This window comes from Salvelinus fontinalis, chromosome 37 (genome assembly GCF_029448725.1).
Source record: "Salvelinus fontinalis isolate EN_2023a chromosome 37, ASM2944872v1, whole genome shotgun sequence".
In the NCBI taxonomy this organism is placed as follows: domain Eukaryota; kingdom Metazoa; phylum Chordata; class Actinopteri; order Salmoniformes; family Salmonidae; genus Salvelinus; species Salvelinus fontinalis.
This window is the reverse complement of record NC_074701.1, coordinates 16,548,423-16,568,661: the sequence shown is the minus strand read 5'-3', so window position 1 is coordinate 16,568,661 and position 20,239 is coordinate 16,548,423. Positions and strand designations below refer to the sequence as shown.

At 41.3% G+C, this 20,239-nt stretch overlaps 2 protein-coding genes across 2 annotated transcripts in view; both read left to right on the top strand.

Moving 5' to 3' along the window:
* The window catches only part of LOC129836252 (melanopsin-A-like), a 74,941-nt gene extending 70,092 nt beyond the window's left edge, over positions 1 to 4,849 (top strand). The window contains exon 11 of the mRNA XM_055902164.1: positions 447 to 4,849. Coding sequence (XP_055758139.1) covers positions 447 to 689 — 243 coding nt within the window. The 3' untranslated portion in view covers positions 690 to 4,849. The remainder of the gene's footprint in view (positions 1 to 446) is intronic.
* A 5,090-nt stretch (positions 4,850 to 9,939) lies between these two features.
* LOC129835927 (PDZ and LIM domain protein 7-like) overlaps positions 9,940 to 20,239 on the top strand; it is a 74,113-nt gene continuing 63,813 nt past the window's right edge. Inside the window, exon 1 of the mRNA XM_055901627.1 lies at positions 9,940 to 10,044. The gene's annotated coding sequence lies outside the window, so the exon portion shown is untranslated. The remainder of the gene's footprint in view (positions 10,045 to 20,239) is intronic.

The window sequence follows — 20,239 nt, the reverse complement described above, 5'->3', positions numbered from 1 at the left end:
GAATGTCTTTGAACTTACAAGAGTTGTCTTAGAGTTGGACCATAGCTTACGTTAGCTAGCTGGCTAACAAGTTTGTGTGTGCAGAGCGGCACCACAATTAAAAACACATCTTACCTTTTTGTAGTTAATAAATCCAAACCAAATTTTGCTCAGGGCCGCTGGTTCTGACCACATGTGGATATTGATATGGGTATGCAGACCCACAAGCCACCGCGGCCCCCCGATTTTTTTGTGGCCCCCACCGCCATTAAAGTTGACCATCCCAGGTCGAGATAGTCTTGTATCCTTCAAGGACTGTCTTTTAGTGAAAATAAATCTAAAACCATAAATCCAATCTTTGTCTTAAAATTGAAATGATGCATAGCTAGATAATTGGGTGCAAAAATCTATCATTTAGCATTTTATGTTCGCTGTTTCTCATCTCACCTTCTGTTTGACATCGATAGGCAGGTGATTCGTCAGAAGGCACCATAACTAGAGGAATGATTGGCCGGATCCCCAGCATCATCATCACCTCTGAGACCAGCCCCTTCTTACCTGTCCTTAAGGCCAGTTCCCATGGTTCCAGTACTTGGCCAGCCAGTGGCAGTGTAGATGTAGGGTCTGTAACTAAGGGGCCACAGGAGAGTTTCCAGCAGAGGATAACACTTCCCTCTAACAGTGATGGCTCTACACCACCACTCATCTGATCCCAACCACCCAGTTTTTATGTACAGTACTTGATTATTTATAGTAAAATGCCAGGGTCTGTACTCAACATGCAACTTTTCTAAAAGTCAAGTTAACCCCCATGTGAATGCTGTATGTTCTTTATTAAAACGTTTTTGTTTTGTTGCTTTGTTAATGTGCTAGCAGACAAAGTACAGAATTGCAGTTTGGCATCTACTGTAAGCAAATGGGATAGGTTGTGTTGTCTGCTAAACTTTCACCAGGTCATCTGAGTGAGCTACAATCATACAAGAAGCCCAGCCATTTCAAATCCCTTTCAAACATTTCCCCTAGCTCAGGTCCCCTCCTCTTATATCTGCAAGAGGAAGATGGCTGAAACAGATGATATAGAACTGTTGTGTGTAGTAATGCATTTGTGACTGAAACAGGCAGCACTGATCTGAGCTGGAGATGGCCATCTGAGTGATCTACACTATATATACAAAAGTATGTGGACACCCCTTTAAATTAATGGATTCGTCTATTTCAGCCACACCCATTGCTGACAGGCGTATAATATCAAGGACACAGCCATGCAATTCGATAGGCAAACATTAGCAGTAGAATGGCCTTACAAACTGCCTCTGGAAGCAACGTCAGAACAAGAACTGTCGGGAGCTTCATGAAATGGGTTTCCATGGCCGAGCAGGAGAACAAAAGCCTAAGATCACCATGCTCAATGCCAAGCGTCGGCTGGAGTGGTGTAAAGCTCGCAACCATTGGACTCTGGAGCAGTGGAAACACGTTCTTTGGAGTGATGAATCACGCTTCACCACCTGGCAGTCCAACGGACGAATCTGGGTTTGGCGAATGCCATGAGAACACTTCCTACCCAAATGCCTAGGGTCAACTGTAAAGTATGGTGGAGGAGGAATAATGGTCTGGGGCTGTTTTTCATGGTTCAGGCCCCTTAGTTCCAGATAAGGGAAATCTTAATAATTCTGCACTTCCAATTTTGTGGCAACAGTTTGGGGAAGGTCCTTCCTGTTTCAGCATGACAATGCCCCTGTGCACAAAGCGAGGTCCTTACAGAAATGGTTCGTCAAGATTTGTGTGGAAGAACACTGACCTAAACCCCATCAAACACCTTTGGGATGAATTGGAACGCCGACTGCGAGCCAGGCCTAAATCGCCCAACATCAGTGCCCGACCTCACTAATGCTCTTGTGGCTGAATGGAAGCAAGTCCCCGCAGCAATGTTCCAACATCTGGTGGAAAGCCTTCCCAGAAGAGTGGAGGCTGTTATAGCAACAAAGGGGGACCAACTACATACTAATGCCCATGATTTTGGAATGAGATGTTCAACGAGCAGGGGTCCACATACTTTTGGTCATGCAGAGCATCTTCGCTGGGAGAAATATCAGGCCGTTTAGGATATTGACTGAAGTCCTTATTGTGGATCCAGGCTGTAGTCAATTCAGATTCCGTCACACAGCCGTGGGCCTTGAGAAAGAGAGACTTAAATGTAATTGGCCATTAGAATGTGTAAGACGCTGAATTTGATAGAACCTGCATTGTAATACAGTATTCGGTTGCTGTATTTATGCAGTATAGATTCAATCCGTATTGCAGAAGATTCACGTTATGGCGCGATTGAAATTTAAAGGCAATGTTCCCGCGTTCGGCTCAATTGGAAATGACCTTTACATTTGAACCTGGATCTGGATCGAATGCAGCCCTCTTTCGTTCTTTTTTTTAATCACAGAACGGTTTTAGCTATTCTAGATGCATCCAGTTTACAGAATAATAAGTGGTTGGTCCATAGGCAGTAGCTTAGTTGGTAAACAAAGACACTGTGTAAACATTGTCTATGGCAGATTTGAATTCCAGCATCAAATCAAATTTTATTGGTCACATACACATGGTTAGCAGATGTTATTACGAGTGTAGCGAAATGCTTATGCTTCTAGATTCACCAGAGCAGCAATACCTAACAGGTAATATCTAACAATTCCACAACCAAACCTAATACACACAATCTAGTAAAGGAATGGGGTGAGAATATATAAATATATGGATGAGCAGTGACAGAGCGGCTAAGGTGCAATAGATAGTGTAGGATACAGTATATACACATGAGATGAGTAATGTGAGATATGTAAACATTCTTAAAGTGGTATTATTAAAGTGACTAGTGTTCCATTTATTAAAGTGGCCAATGATATCAAGTCTAAGTAGGCAGCCGCCTCTCTGTGCTAGTGATGGCTGTTTAACAATCTGATGGCCTTGAGATAGAAGCTGTTTTTCAATCTCTTGGTCCCAGCTTTGATGCACATGTACTGACCTCGCCTTCTGGATGGAAGCGGGTAGTAGGGATGACCAGGGATGTTCTCTTGATAAGTTTGTTGTACCATTTTCCTTGTCCTGCTAAACATTCCAAATGTAACTTTTGGGTGTCAGGGAAAATGTATGGAGTAAAAAGTACATTCTTTTCTTTAGGAATGGAGTGAAGTAAAAGTTGTCAAATAAAAAATGGTAAAGTACAGATAACAAAATAGAATGACTTAAGTAGTACTTTAAAGTATTTCTACTAAAGTACTTTACACCACTGCTTAATATACTGGAAATATTTCCACACCAAGATAACCATAAGTATTTATTTTTATGTCCCATGGGGGTCTTTCTGATTTGTAATTCACGGGAGAATCAGTATCCGACAATTCATTGTGGAGCTAAATGCTCTAATGGCATCAGGGTTAATGATAACTCCACTCTTGTGAAATCATCCAATAATGTTATGATCTGCAGAAGCTATGTTTTTTTTAAGTACATACTGTATATTTAAGTATTTTTTTTAACAGTTCTGATTCGCTTCTGTATATTTGTGTTGTACTGCTTATATTTTGTGATTCAAGCTTTTGGAAGTAACTGTAAAGTGCTTTGTACAGTTCTATGAGGAGTGTTGTAGAATGTGAATTCAATGTTCCCTGTGTTTGTATGGGTGGCAAAAAGGAACATTATTGTTGATTGTACCTCAGCTGTTATATAGCCTTCCCTAAATTGGGTCTATAGTGAGTTTCAATACAGAGCATCACTATAATATATGTGACTATAATGATATTATAGGGTATGAAAGACTGCATCATACGCTATAATAGGTCTGAAGATTAGAAACATTAAATATTGAGTAAAGTGCAACAAGTTGTTTTGTTGTCTAATTTGGAAAGTTAGAATACAACACATAAAATAACCTCACCCCAGTGTTTGCAATTTATCTACCTGTATGAGTAGACCAACTACACTTTTACAAAGCTGTCTCATTGCAGTACAGGATGTGTCTCACTGAGCCTTGTCCCTAGGAAGTGGAAAACACACTTCCTGTTGACTGATACATCAGAGTAAATTGACCATAAATTTCCCCTTGGCAATTGCATTGGCACTCAATCATGAAGACTGCCTGTTTGTCAGATCATGCTTGGTTATTATATCTTACTGGCAACTCAGTGGGTAGTGTCATCCATATAATGTTTTGGGAAAGGGAAACTGTGGGCCAATCGAGAATCGTCCCCTAAAACCTAAGCACTTGTGGAGATATGAGAGGATTTGTTTTGGTGAAACTTCCACCTAGCCTATCAGAGGGCAAGGTGGTGCTATTCCCAGATTGATTACTATGTATCAAATCCTCTCGAACTACACAAGTGCATAGGGCGCAGGGGACAATTGTGCCCGTGTCACCATGCCCGTGATTATTTATGATTGAGACACACAGTGACATGTAAATAGTGTTCCCAATGTCTCATGGCGAGAGAGATGAGAGCTCCGCGTCATTTCAGATGGACTGAGATTGAAAGGTTGATATAAAAGCATTCCTAACAATGAAAGATAACTTTATTCCCCGCTCCGCTCTCAGAGGAGAAAGTGTTCCTAAAATGGATTCATTTGCCGAATGTTTTCAAAATAAATGTTATTCAGTCTTATCAAATGCTAAGTTGTAATCTATTTTGTTGTTCTGTAGTATAATAGTGTTTAAATTAAATACAGGTGTTTAATAATTGTGTTAATGCTTATTTGTATAATTGAGAGACATCCATCTTACAGAAAAGGACTATGGTTGGAAATATGAAAAAGGATTTACTGAAAAAGTGTTTAAAGTATGTCCAATCAGTGTTGTTATTTATTTTTGTAAATAAATATATATTACTCAATGTATCCTCTACCTTGTGATGCTTCAGTGTTTTTAAAGAATTGTCCAAACAAGAGGCAAATAAAAGATAGTAAAAGATCCAAAATGTGAGAGAGCTTAGGTCCACGTCGACATCATAATTACTATGATTGCAACTGTAAAATAGTTATCTAGTCTACACTTAGTCTACTAACACAGTACAGTATGTGGTTGTTGTAATTTATTCACCATTAGAGGTTCCTGCAGTCTCTTTCTGTCCATTCTCCTGGCGCTCCTACAGCAGTCATGCTCCCTGTCAGCCGTCATTACCGCATTGATTTCTCTCCCTGGGGGTCCGGCATGGAACGCCATTCTCAGGAGGCTGCTGTTTTAACAAACACACCCATACTGACGCGCACACACATGCACACACACACCTTCCCTTAAAACCACTGATCTCCTGAGCCAGGTAAGGGGCAATCACTGGTGGGTGGACCTTATGAAACAGCAGATTTATGGCCCCAGTAGTCGGAAAGTGAATTTAGGGATGAAGAATTATGGATGCTTTGTTATCCACTTTGTTCTCATTAGATTCCCCCTGAGCCCAAAGTATATGGCCATTGGCCACTAGCAGAATTGATCCGCCCTCCTCTGGTAGGAGGTTGAACTGCAAAACACCTATAGGATCAATACTTGGAGTCATAATGTACTTGTAGGCCACTTTAGTAGGCGTCAAATAGAGAGCTATGCAGGTTCTTTTTACAGTACTCCCTCCAGAGATTCTGTCACTTATCTTTGATGACAAAAGCAGTGGGTCTGTATACCCTTAAGTGGGAGAACTGATAAACATGGTTTTTTCAACTTCTATGTGTTTGAAAAGAATGTATGACCTTATGGGCTCCATACATGCTTATGATACAATTAGCTTCCATTGCACTTGACATTGGCATCCTAAACCTTCTCATGTTTCTAATTGAACATTGACCATGTGAGTAAGAAAGAACGTGTTGACGTCAGATACTATCTCCTGGCAAATAATGGAAGCTGTTTAACCAACAGCAGTTTTCACCGACATCATTAAGAAAATATATAAGCATAGCTGGATCCAACTATGAAGACGTTACGCAAACATGAAACATGCAGTCATGAGTTCTCATCCATATTGACTTAAGACTACCTGGACAGATCAGTTGATACAAACCACTCATATCATCAGACATGCACTGTAACATGCTATTCTGCACATCTAACTCTAAAGAAAACGCAAAAAAATTATGTATTTCAACATGTCTGCTCCATTGGGGATTTGGTATTGCTTGCTTACTGCATCCCTAGTCATGTCCCAGATAACGGATTCACACATTACAGAACATGGGATGGGAACACGTCTAAGGAACTGCATCTCAGTGCAAGAGGCGTCATTACAGACCCTGGTTCGATTCCAGGCTGTATCACAACCTGCCATGATTGGAAGTCCCATAGGGCGGCGCACAATTGGCCCAGCGTCGCCGGGGTAGGCCGTCATTGTAAATAAGAATTTGTTCTTAATTAACTGATTTGCCTAGTTAAATAAAAGGTGAAATGTAAAACATATATTTTTTTTTAAATATAGAGATTGCTTAAGGGCTGAACCTGTCAATCAACTGTCCATTTATATGCAAGAATGGGATGGCCCATAATATAACACACCATTTGACAAATAATATATGTAAATCCAGCTGCAATTGGATGTTCTTTTATACAAAAGTAATAATTTCCACATTCATGTGGCATGCTCAGTAATAAGTGGTTATGGCCTCAGGCCTAGAAGAACAAGAAAACGACAGCTACTCCAGGATAGCTCCAACTACTACACATGAAGAATGATCGACAAGAACATTATACAGTGTCCAAAGTTCTTGAAGTCCATGCCTCAACTGACAAACTACACATTCTCTGTGCACTACCTTTGTGTTTCATCATAATGGTTTTGCAATTTCAGCTGAAATCTCTGTGCACTATCTTTGATGACAGGAAATAAACAACTCATAGAGGTTGTTATTCACCGAACAGTCAGATTGTTCTGAGAAACAAATTGTTGTTTTCCTGTCTGTGAGGCCTTTTGCTATTTCATACACTCTTTACGCTTTTTTTAGGTGTTTTGAAAAGTCAGACAGAATGTCCTCCAGACAGCCTAAATTATATATTTATCTGTGCCACACCAAAGTCACCCATGGTCTGTTATTTACAGTTTAATGACAGCAATGGAATCAGAAAGATGGATAAATATAGTGTGTGAAATGACTCTTTCTGACCCGTAAATTGCCGCGGTTGTTGTAAGCCATCTGGCCCCATGTCTCATTCAAGGGCACTTATAAAATTGTGACTATCACATTATCACACCGACTTGAGGTTTTAAAAACTTCAGGGTCTATTTGAAAATTTCACAGAGCTCTGGGGCTGTTCATGCAAACCCAAAACAAGGTCCATATGAAAAGGGACAGAAGGCTAAAATACCAGGTAAACATGCATCATGTGATGGGGATTATATAATTGTACTAGCACTTGGGATATGTTTGCACTGGTGTACCGCTACTGTATTTATACAGTACCAGTCAGGTTTGGACACACCTACTCATTCAAGGAATATTCTTTATTTTCTACCATTGTAGAATAGCAGTGAAGACATCACAACCATGAAATAACACATATGGTAGTAACCAAAAAAAAGTGTTAGACAAATCAAAATATATTTTAGATAAGTAGCCACCCTTTGCCTTGATGACAGCTTTGCATACTCTTGGTATTCTCTAAACCAGCTTTACCTGGAAGGCTTTTCCCACATATGCTGAGCACTTGTTGGCTGCTTTTTCTTCACTCTGCAGTCCAACTCATCTCGAACAATCTCAATTGAGTTGAGGTCGGGCGATTGTGGAGGCCAGGTCACAAAATGCAAAACAGATGAGATGGCGTATCACTGCAAATGCTGTGGTAGCCATGCTATTTAAGTGTGCATAAATAAAATCACAGACAGAGTCACCAGCAAAGCACTCCCACACCATCATACCTCTTCCTCCATGCTTCATGGTGGGAACCACACATGTGGAGATCATTCGTTCACCTACTCTGTGTCTCACAAAGACATGGCAGTTGGTACTAAAAAGCTCAAATTTGGACTCATCAGACCAAAGTACAGATTTGCACCGGTCTAATATCCATTGCTCGTGTTTCTTAACTCAAGCAAGTCTCTTGTTATTATTCGTGTCCTTTAGTAGTGGTTTCTTTGCAGCAATTCAGCCATGAAGGCCTGATTCAAGCAGTCTTCTCTGAACAGTTGATGTTGAGATGTGTCTGTTACTTGAACTCTGAAGCATTTATTTGGGATGCTATCTGAGGTGCAGTTAACTCGAATGAACTTATCCTCTGCAGCAGAGGTACCTCTAGGCCTTCCTTTCCTTGGTGGTCTTCAAGAGAGACAGTTTCATCATAGCTCTTGATGGTTTTTGTGACAGCACTTAAAGAAACTTTCAAAATTCTTAATTTGTCAGATTGAGTGACCATGTTTTAAAGTAATGATGGACTGTTCTTTCTCTTTGCTTATTTGAGCTGTTCTTTCCATAATATGGACTTGGTCTTTTACCAAATGGCTATCTTCTGTAAACCATCCCAACGATCCCAACAACTGATTGGCTCAAATGCATTAAGAAGGATGTCACGTTCCTGACCTATTTCTGTTAGTTTGTTGTATGTGTTAGTTGGTCAGGACGTGAGTTTGGGTGGGCATTCTATGTTTTCTGTTTCTATGTTGGTTTATGGGTTGCCTGGTATGGCTCTTAATTAGAGGCAGGTGTTTGGCGTTCCTCTAATTGAGAGTCATATTTAGGTAGGTTGTTTCACAGTGTTCGTTGTGGGTGGTTGTCGCACCATACGGGACTGTTCGGTTTGTTTTTGTACATCGTCATTTTGTGTAGTCTATTTTCCCTGTTCGTGCGTTCTTCGTGTTTAATGTAAGTTCGTCGTCCAGGTCTGTCTATTCCGTTTGTTGTTTTGTTAGTTATAGTGAAGTTCGTGTTTTTGTCTTTTCTTTTAATAAATTATGTCAACTCAAGACGCTGCATTTTGGTTTAATCCCTGCTCCTCCTCTTCGGATGAAGAGGAGGAGGAAAACCGTTACAAAAGGAAATAAATTCCACAAGGCACACCTGTTAATTGAAAAGCATTCCAGGTGACTACCTCATGAAGCTGGTTAAGATAATGCCAAGTGTGCAAAGCTGTCAAGGCAAAGGGTGGCTACTTTGAAGAATCTCAAATATATTTTGATTTGTTTAACGCTTTTTTGTTTACTACATGATTCCATGTGTTATTTCATAGTTTTGATGTCTTCACAATTGTTCTACAATGTAGAAAATAGTAAAAATAATGAAAAACTCTTGAATGAGTTGGTGTGTCAACTTTTGACTGGTACTGTATATGTAGCAAAGCACTGCATTTACACCCTCACTCTCCATAAGGTAGGAAAAATAAATGTATAATGATTTTCCTTACCTATGAAATTCACAACTTTGAAGAACCATGGCATTCCTTTTCCTTCTCCATTCGGATTCCCCCCACAGAGAGGGTGTGTGTGCTCATAGCTCAGGGCCTGGGAAGCAGGTGAGGAGATGACATGAAGGAGAGGAGTCCCCTGGACACATCCTTCCCTCACTGATCGCAGGCCTGCTGTGACTGACACCTATGTGCTATGCTGGTATTTCTGAGTCTATGAACTATACACCAGCTAAGAATCAATGCAGGAAAACATTCTGACATGATCTTCTCTCATTGTCTCACCTGGAACAAAATGACATTTTCAGCATATTTGTCACATAATATTCATCAAATTGACAGTCATCTGTCTTGCAATGAGGTGAATAAATGCTATTTAATCTACCTGCCTACTGTGCATGTGTGACACCAAAACATGTATACAGCGAATCTGCAGTGTTATGATTGGCAGTTTAGGCCTAGTCAGCTTACAGGTGTGAAATTGTTATATATATATATATATATATATATATATATCGTTCCTGTTTTGGTGCTTCAACATGTAACTCTGAGATGGCCTGTAGATAGATAAAGGACGACTGTCGCTTTAATAATTCCACTTGAATGAAAATCCACCGTTAACAACAGCCACGGTTCAGATAATGCTGTCCCGGGTAACATAGCTGTAACACAAGACTGGACGGAAAGGAGAACTGCAAAAACAACGGCAGGTAGTAACGTTAAAGCCGTCAGCTTGTTTAGAGCGCTTACCGTGAGCCCTGAACTGAATGCAATTTAAAGCAGTTGTAGTTCTTTACAATAATCCTTGTTGGTCGCCATTGGATGCAACAGGCTCACTGTACGGTCGGGACCTCGTGTTTGTTTGTCACAACAGCTATAAAGCTGCACTTGCACCGGCTTTGCATGCAAGACCTTGAACGCAACACCCCCATTCAATCAACAATTCCATTAATTTATGCCTGTTATGCTGGATCTCATCAAGGAATTCGTTTGCATAATGACACTGTCAGGTGTGGGACGGTGCTAGCGTTGCCTCTAACAATTGGAGCTTTCAAGACAACTGGGAACTCAGAAACGAACGAGGTCAAATCATGATGTCAGTGATCTTTAGGTCGGAAATTCAGACGTTTAAATAAAAATCCCTGAGTTTCCAACAAAATAACCTTAGTTGTATGACCATTGAAAACACATTTCCCCAGTAGGAGCTCGTTTTTTCCTGATGTCCCAGTTGTCTTTAACACACTGAAGTCGGAGATTTCCGAATTCCCAGTTAATTTGAATACACCATTTCAGTGTAGGACGAATTGTGCTTGGGGTGGTCAGTTAGTGGGCGGGGTTGACTTAATGTCGCATGCTTCCCAGTCGAAACAGTTTGCTTATTACGTTTTTGTTCAGCAAGGTTTCTTTTTCCGGCTGTTTGCGCCCCTTCGCCAGTGATTGGTCAACAGTAGTCTACTACTCCTAGTAGGAATGGGAAATAGGCACGGAATTCTTCAATTAGGTGTTTGTTGGACTTCAGTAAGAGATTCGTTTTCATGAACATTTTGTTTACTTATGATATACTACACATCTTAGTTAGATGTAAAATGTAATGACTAAGACCTTGGCAAAAATTGTAATTAATTACAGATTCTTGATTTATTTGGACTATTTTAAGGACGCATTTCTGACTGTTGTTGCTATGGTGGCTCAATAAGAACATACAACAGTAATTTAGCAATTCCCCCCCCCTAGATTTTCAAGCAAAGGTCTTTAGGGAGTAAGTGAGGCACATAACAGACATTCACATTGCCTAGCCTAGTTCTGCTAGGAGCAAACCAAACCTAATATGCTTGCACCTTTTAAGCCTGTCACGTGCTTCTAAGTCTAAACAGTTTGTGCATATATTATGAAGACATTTTGTGACGTATTTGTTTCTTGAGGTAAATCGAAGTTCGGTAGCCGATGTCTACGTTCCCTTCGTCAGTGTTTGGTCAACAGTAGTGGTGGGAACTATGGACGCGATTCTTCAATTCAGTGTTGGCTGTCGTTCAACGAGAGTGCACTACCAGTTTTATTGCAAATGTTTCACTTGAGAGGTATTGCACCAAACATCTTTGCTCAACGTAAAATTGCGTGGCCAAGGCCTACTCGGCAAAAATGTCAAAATTAATTACAGATTTCTATGCTGTTGCTACGGTGGCTCAGGAGGGGCAAACAAGTGTAATATTGGTGCTTTTTTTGTTTGTTTTGTTTTTCAAGCTAACCTGTCTGGCCCAGGCGTTCCGCTAGCGGAACTCCTCCCACATTCCACTGAAAAGGCAGAGCGCGAAATTCAATATATATATTTTTGAAATATTTAACTTTCACACATTAACAAGTCCAATACAGCAAATGAAAGATACACATCTTGTGAATCCAGTTAACATGTCCGATTTTTTAAATGTTTTACAGCGAAAACAGCACGTATATTTATGTTAGCTCACCACCAAATACAAAGAAGGACAGACATTTTTCACAGCACAGGTAGCATGCACAAAGCCAACCTAACTAACCAAGAGCCAACCGAACCAACCAAACTAACCAAGAACCAACCAAACTAACCAAGAAACAACTTCATCAGATGACAGTCTTATAACATGTTACACAATAAATCTATGTTTTGTTCGAAAAATGTGCATATTTGAGGTATAAATCAGTTTTACATTGCAGCTACCATCACAGCTACCGTCAAAAATAGCACCGAAGCAGCCAGAGTAATTATAGAGACCAACGTGGAATACCTAAATACTCATCATAAAACATTTCTGAAAAATGCATCGTGTACAGCAAATGAAAGACAAGCATCTTGTGAATCCAGCCAATATTTCAGATTTTTTAAGTGTTTTACAGCGAAAACACAATATAGCATTATATTAGCTTACTACAATAGCCTACCACACTACCGCATTCATTCATCAAGGCACGTTAGCGATAGCAATAGGCACGTTAGCGTTAGCGAATAAACCAGCAAAAGATATTAATTTTCACTAACCTTCATAAACCTTCCTCAGATGACAGTCCTATAACATCAGGTTATACATACACTTATGTTATGTTCGAAAATGTGCATATTTAGAGCTGAAATCAGTGGTTATCCATTATGCTAACTTAGCTTCTTTTTCCCAGAATGTGCGGATATTTCTATTAGACTCTCACCTATTCTGACCAAATAGCTATTCATAAACATTACCAAAAAATACATGTTGTATAGGAAATGATAGATACACTAGTTCTTAATGCAATCACAGTGTTAGAATTCTAAAAATATCTTCATTACGACATAAGGCTTATGTTATAGCGAGAGAGTGGCCAAAACCTGGGCGCAAAACTACTAGTATACAGTTCGACAGATATATGAAATAGCATCACAAAATGGGTCCTACTTTTGGTGATCTTCCATCAGAATGTTGGACAAGGGGTCCTTTGTCCAGAACAGTCGTTGTTTGGATTTAGAGCATTGTTTTTCCCTCTTGAATTAGCAAGCACACTGGCCAAGTGGCGCGAAGCTCTCCTTTCTGAACAAAGGCACACAACGCAACACGCCTAACGTCCCGAATAAATTTCAAAAATCTAATAAAACTATATTGAAAAAACATACTTTACGATGATATTGTGACATGTATCAAATAAAATCAAAGCCGGAGATAGTAGTCGCCTATAACGGCGGCTTTTCAGAAGGCAATTCCAGGTCCATCTTCGCGCTTTCCAGAAAACAGGAAATGGATGACTCGTCGTGCCAAGAGGATATATTCCACCTCAGACCAAGATAACTTCTACCGACTCAGAAACCCGGATCCGGGAGCACCCCCACCTCCCCCACCAGTAAAAAAGCTGAATAGCATAGCTAGCATAGCGTCACAAGTAAATAGTAGCATCTAAATATCATTCAATCACAAGTCCAAGATACCAGATGAAAGATCCACTTCTTGTGAATCCAGCAATCATTTCTGATTTGTAAAATGTTTTACAGGGAAGACACAATATGTAAATCTATTAGCTAACCACGTTAGCAAAAGACACCATTTTTCTTTGTCCACCATTTTTTCTCTCCACCAGTAGCTATCACCAATTCGGCCAAAATAAAGATATTGATAGCCACTAACCAAGAAAAAACCTCATCAGATGACAGTCTGATAACATATTTATTGTATAGGATAGGTTTTGTTAGAAAAATGTGCATATTTCAGGTAGAAATCATAGTTTACAATTGCACCCACCATCACAACTCGACTAGAATAAATACAGAGAGCAACGTGTATTACCTAATTACTAATCATAAAACATTTCTTAAAAATACACAGCGTACAGTAATTGAAAGACACAGATCCTGTGAATCCAGACAATATTTCAGATTTTCTAAGTGTCTTACAGCGAAAACACAATAAATCGTTATATTAGCATACCACATGTGCAAACATTACCCCAGCATTGATTCACGGCAAAATAAGCGATAGCATTATCACCACCAAAATGTATTAATTTTTTCATTAACCTTCTCAGAATTCTTCAGATGACACTCCTGTAACATCATATTACAACATACATATAGAGTTTGTTCGAAAATGTGCATATTTAGCCACCAAAATCGTGGTTATACAATGAGAAAAGTAGCCAAGCTGGTCAGAAAATGTTGGGCGCCATATTGGACAGTGATCTAGTCTAATGAATAAATACTCATAAACTTGACTAAAAAATACAGGGTGGACAGCGATTGAAAGACAATTTAGTTCTTAAATCAATCGCTGAATTACATTTTTTAAATTATCCTTACTGTGCAATACAGGGTGCGCCAAAGCAAAGCTACCCCAAAGAAAATGGCGGCATATGCGTTTAACATTTTTCGACAGAACAACGATTTATCATCATAAATAGTTCTTACTATTAGCTGAACTGCCATCAGAATCTTGGGCAATGAATCCTTACTCCGGTCTAATCGTCTTTTGGTCGAAAGATGTCCTCTTGTCCCGTCGAAATGGCCACTAACGTTCAGCATGTACTAGAAAAGTGCCCAGCTCTTGGAAGTGCGTCACACAGAAATGCCAGAAAATCGCACTAAACGGATATAAATTGCTATAAAAAGGTTTAAATTAACTACCTTATGATGTTTTAACACCTATAACGAGTAAAAACATGACCGGAGATATATTACTGGCTAAACAACAGCTTGGAAGGAGGCCAGTCCGACGTCCATCGTGCGTCAGGCGCAGGGAGGAAAAGAAATGTACTTCCGGTATTTGGTCTTTTATACAGGCCCAGATTGCGCAATCGACTCCATTCAAATTGTCACCACTTACTGACATCTAGAGGAAGGCGTAGGCAGTGTTTGTATCCCCATAGCATTCACAGGGACATTACAACTGACCTGGGAACAGGGGCCAAGATTTCTGAAATCTCACTCCCTGTCATGAAAAGTGCTGTAGAAGGAGTTCTGTTTCACTCAGAGACATAATTCCAACGGCTATAGAAACTAGAGAGTGTTTTCTATCCAATAATAATAATAATATGCATATTGTACGAGCAAGAATTGAGTACTAGGCAGTTTAATCTGGAGACCAATTTATGCTAAGTCGAAACAGCACCCCCTATATTCGCAAGAAGATAAACACTTCATTTCTTCTCTCACTTCCTCTTGACATCTAGGGGAAGGTGTATGACGTGCATGTATACTCATACGTATCATGCCCATTTATAGGCAGGCCCTTGAACAGAGCATAATTTTCAGACTTTCCACTTCCTGGTCAGAAAGTGTGCTGCCAAATGAGTTCTGTTTTACTCACAGACAAAATTCAAACGGTTTTAGAAACTAGAGAGTGTTTTCTATCCAATAGTAATAATAACATGTACGAGCAAGAATAGAGTACGAGGCCGTTTAAATTGGGCATGATTTTCCCCCAAAGTGTAAATAGCGCCCTCTATCCTCAACAGGCTAAGGTCTTTAGGGAGTTTGCGAGCACAGATGTTAACTTCGCCTATTGGAACCTACGTATGTGGATGCCTTCAACTGTGCGCAGCTCTAGAGTCTCGACATCACTAGCCATTGTTTTTGAGGATATATATATATTACCAGTTATAGGTCTAAGTTTTATTATTGTATTTATTTTTTAAAGTTCTCTACAAAATGTGTTTTGTGCAAGCAAAGCCTGTGCTTGTTCACACTCAAATCCCTATGTAGCCTAGAAGTCATCATAGCCTTACATGTTCTGAATTTTCAGCATGTTTGAATGGGCTCATTAGTAGGCCATTTCCATTTATAACATTTTGTGAATATGCCTTTTGATGTGTTTAACTCACTTTTTTTCTTCATTCATATTTCTAGTCAATATAGGCATTATATTGTCACATTTGTTGACTTCTGTGATCGAAAAAGCCTTGGCCTCATGCATGTCAACATCAGAAGCCTCCTCCCTAAGTTTGCCTTACTCACCGCTTTAGCACACTCTGCCAACCCTGATGTCCTTGCCGTGTCTGAATCCTGGCTTAGGAAGGCCACCAAAAACTCTGAGATTTCCATACCCAACTATAACAATTTCCGTCAAGATAGAACTGCCAAAGGGGGAGGAGTTGCAATCTACTGCAGAGATAGCCTGCAAAGTTCTGTCATACTTTCCAAGTCTATGCCCAAACAGTTCGAACTTCTAATTTTAAAAATTAATCTCTCCAGAAATAAGTCTCTCACTGTTGCCGCCTGCTACCGACCCCCCTCAGCTCCCAGCTGTGCCCTGGACACCATCTGTGAATTGATCGCTCCCCATTGGGCTTCAGAGTTTGTTCTGTTGGGTGACCTAAACTGGGATATGCTTAACACCCCGGCAGTCCTACAATCTAAGCTTGATGCCCTCAATCTCACACAAATCATCAAGGAACCCACCAGGTACAACCCTAAATCCGTAAACATGGGCACCCTAATAGACATTATCCTGACCAACTTGCCCTCCAAATACACCTCTGCTGTCTTCAATCAAGATCTCAGCGATCACTGCCTCATTGCCTGTATCCGCCACGGGTCCACGGTCAAACGACCACCCCTCATCACTGTCAAACGCTCCCTGAAACACTTCTGCGAGCAGGCCTTTCTAATCGACCTGGCCCGGGTACCCTGGAAGGATATTGACCTCATCCCGTCAGTTGAGGATGCCTGGTCATTCTTTAAAAGTTACTTCCTCACCATATTAGACAAGCATGCTCCGTTCAAAAAATGCAGAACCAAGAACAGATATAGCCCTTGGTTCACTCCAGACCTGACTGCCCTCGACCAGCACAAAAACATCCTGTGGCGAACTGCAATAGCATCGAAGAGCCCCCGTGATATGCAACTGTTCAGGGAAGTCAGGAACCAATACACGCAGTCAGTCAGGAAAGCAAAGGCCAGCTTTTTCAAACAGAAATTTGCATCCTGTAGCTCTAACTCCAAAAAGTTCTGGGATACTGTAAAGTCCATGGAAAACAAGAGCACCTCCTCCCAGCTGCCCACTGCACTGAGGCTAGATAACACGGTCACCACTGATAAGTCCGTGATAATCGAAAACTTCAACAAACATTTCTCAATGGCTGGCCATGCCTTCCACCTGGCGACTCCAACCTTGGCCAGCAGCCCCGCCCCCCCCGCTGCTACTCGCCCAAGCCTCCCCAGCTTCTCCTTTACCCATATCCAGATAGCAAATGTTCTGAAAGAGCTGGAAAACCTGGACCCATACAAATCAGCTGGGCTTGACAATCTGGACCCCCTATATCTGAAACTGTCCGCCGCCATTGTCGCACCCCCTATTACCAGCCTGTTCAACCTCTCCTTCGTATCATCTGAGATCCCCAAGGATTGGAAAGCTGCCGCTGTCATTCCCCTCTTCAAAGGGGGAGACACCCTGGACCCAAACTGTTACAGACCTATATCCATCCTGCCCTGCCTAGCTAAGGTCTTCGATAGCCAAGTCAACAAACAGATCACTGACCATCTCGAATCCCACCGTACCTTCTCCGCTGTGCAATCCGGTTTCCGAGCCGGTCACGGGTGCACCTCAGCCACGCTCAAGGTACTAAACGATATCATAACCGCCATCGATAAAAGACATTACTGTGCAGCCGTCTTCATCGACCTGGCCAAGGCTTTCGACTCTGTCAATCACCATATTCTTATCGGCAGACTCAATAGCCTCGGTTTTTCTAATGACTGCCTTGCCTGGTTCACCAACTACTTTGCAGACAGAGTTCAGTGTGTCAAATCGGAGGGCATGTTGTCCGGTCCTCTGGCAGTCTCTATGGGGGTACCACAGGGTTCAATTCTCGGGCCGACTCTTTTCTCTGTATACATCAATGATGTTGCTCTTGCTGCGGGCGATTCCCTGATCCACCTCTACGCAGACGACACCATTCTGTATACTTCCGGCCCTTCCCTGGACACTGTGCTATCTAACCTCCAAATGAGCTTCAATGCCATACAACACTCCTTCCGTGGCCTCCAACTGCTCTTAAATGCTAGTAAAACCAAATGCATGCTTTTCAACCGTTCGCTGCCTGCACCCGCACGCCCGACTAGCATCACCACCCTGGACGGTTCCGACCTAGAATATGTGGACATCTATAAGTACCTAGGTGTCTGGCTAGACTGCAAACTCTCCTTCCAGACTCATATCAAACATCTCCAATCCAAAATCAAATCTAGAGTCGGCTTTCTATTCCGGAACAAAGCCTCCTTCACTCACGCCGCCAAACTTACCCTAGTAAAACTGACTATCCTACCGATCCTCGACTTCGGCGATGTCATCTACTAAATAGCTTCCAATACTCTACTCAGCAAACTGGATGCAGGTTATCACAGTGCCATCCGTTTTGTTACTAAAGCACCTTATACGACCCACCACTGCGACCTGTATGCCCTAGTCGGCTGGCCCTCGCTACATGTTCGTCGTCAGACCCACTGGCTCCAGGTCATCTACAAGGCTATGCTAGGTAAAGTGCCGCCTTATCTCAGTTCACTGGTCACGATGGCTACACCCACCCGTAGCACGCGCTCCAGCAGGTGTATCTCACTGATCATCCCTAAAGCCAAAACCTAATTTGGACGCCTTTCCTTCCAGTTCTCTGCTGCCTGCGACTGGAACGAATTGCAAAAATCTCTGAAGTTGGAGACTTATCTCCCTCAACAACTTTAAAAATCTGCTATCCGAGCAGCTAACCGATCGCTGCAGCTGTACATAGTCCATCTGTAAACTACCCACCCAATTTACCTACCTCACCCCCATACTGCTTTTATTTATTTACTTTTCTGCTCTTTTGCACACCAGTATCTCTTCTTGCACATGATCATCTGATGATTTATCACTCCAGTGTTAATCTGCTAAATTGTAATTATTCGATTTATTGCCTACCTCATGCCTTTTGCACACATTGTATATAGATTCTCTTTTTCCTACCATGTTATTGACTTGTTTATTGTTTACTCCATGTGTAACTCTGTGTTGTTGTCTGTTCACACTGCTATGCTTTATCTTGGCCAGGTCGCAGTTGCAAATGAGAACTTGTTCTCAACTAGCCTACCTGGTTAAATAAAGGTGAAATAAAAAAAAGAAAAATAAATAAATAAAATAAACATTTGGCAGTTACCGTTGTTAATCAAATGATATTCTTCATTGATAATCTACGAGATGTTTCCAACTATAGACAGACAGAAATGGAGCATAACTATAGTAATAACTTGTGATTCTGAGGGGCCTGGATTGTGCACATTATTGTTGAATTTCAGTCCAAGGAGGCATGTAGGTAGATAGACCACAGCATTTGCCAGTGTTTTCCAATGCCCATTTTCAAAGCATTCCGCTCAAGGCTCTCCCAGAGAGAGTGAGCACAACCCCTGAATGTCCTTTGAGTGGTGAACCATTCTTGATACACAAGGGAAACTGTTGAGTGTGAAAAACCCAGCAGCGTTGCAGTTCTTGACACACTCAAACCGGTGCGCCTGGCACCTACTACCCTACCCATTCAAACGCACTCAAACCTTTTGTCTTGCCCATTCACACTCTGAAGTGCACACATACACAATCCATGTCTCAAGGCTTATAAATCCTTCTTTAACCTACTTCCTCTCCTTCATATACACTGATTTTAACAGGTGACATCATTAAGGCACCATAGCATTCACCTGGTCAGTCTATGTCATAGAAAGAGCAGGTGTTCCTAATGTTTTCTATCATATCCTGAGCATAAAGTCCAGGTAAGAGAGGTTTTCTAGCCTAGCTAACAATATACTTATTATGCTGAGAGGTCTCTTATTAGCTTAGCTAAGTACAATAGCCCAGGTTGTATTTTTGTTTTAAGTAACAGATGTAGTACTCGTGATGGATGCTTCACAAAAAGGCTTTGCAGTTTGCTCTGAATATACTAATAGCAATAATAGCAAGTTTCAGGTTTCAATGGTGTGTTTTATGGTTTTAGTGTCTGTCAAAGACAAAATTACCTTTGCCTAAACATCAGGTGCTCTAACTTTCAGAGACCCGCAGCTGATGAGACTATAGCTCTGAGCTTGTTTGACTTGGCAGGAATTGGACCACTGGTACTAGGTCTGCACTGGCCCTCTCGGGAGAGTGAGTTCCAGGGAGGGCACCCAATACACTAGGATTAAACCTCCTCCCTTTTTGTGTTTGTCCTGGATGGTGGGTCAGCCTGGCAGTATGTGTGTGTGTGGTTTGGGTTCCTGGGGAGATACAGTGAGAGTGGGTTTAATAACACAATAGCATGTGCAGACTCAGTCGGATCCCTCCTTTTGATCCTACATTAAGTCATGGCTATTCAAAGGACTTATAGACATGCCCCATCACAATATACTGTAACCCCATCACACCATGGTTGGCTCTACTGCTGAGGACAGCGGTGAGCTACAAATAAACACTCAAG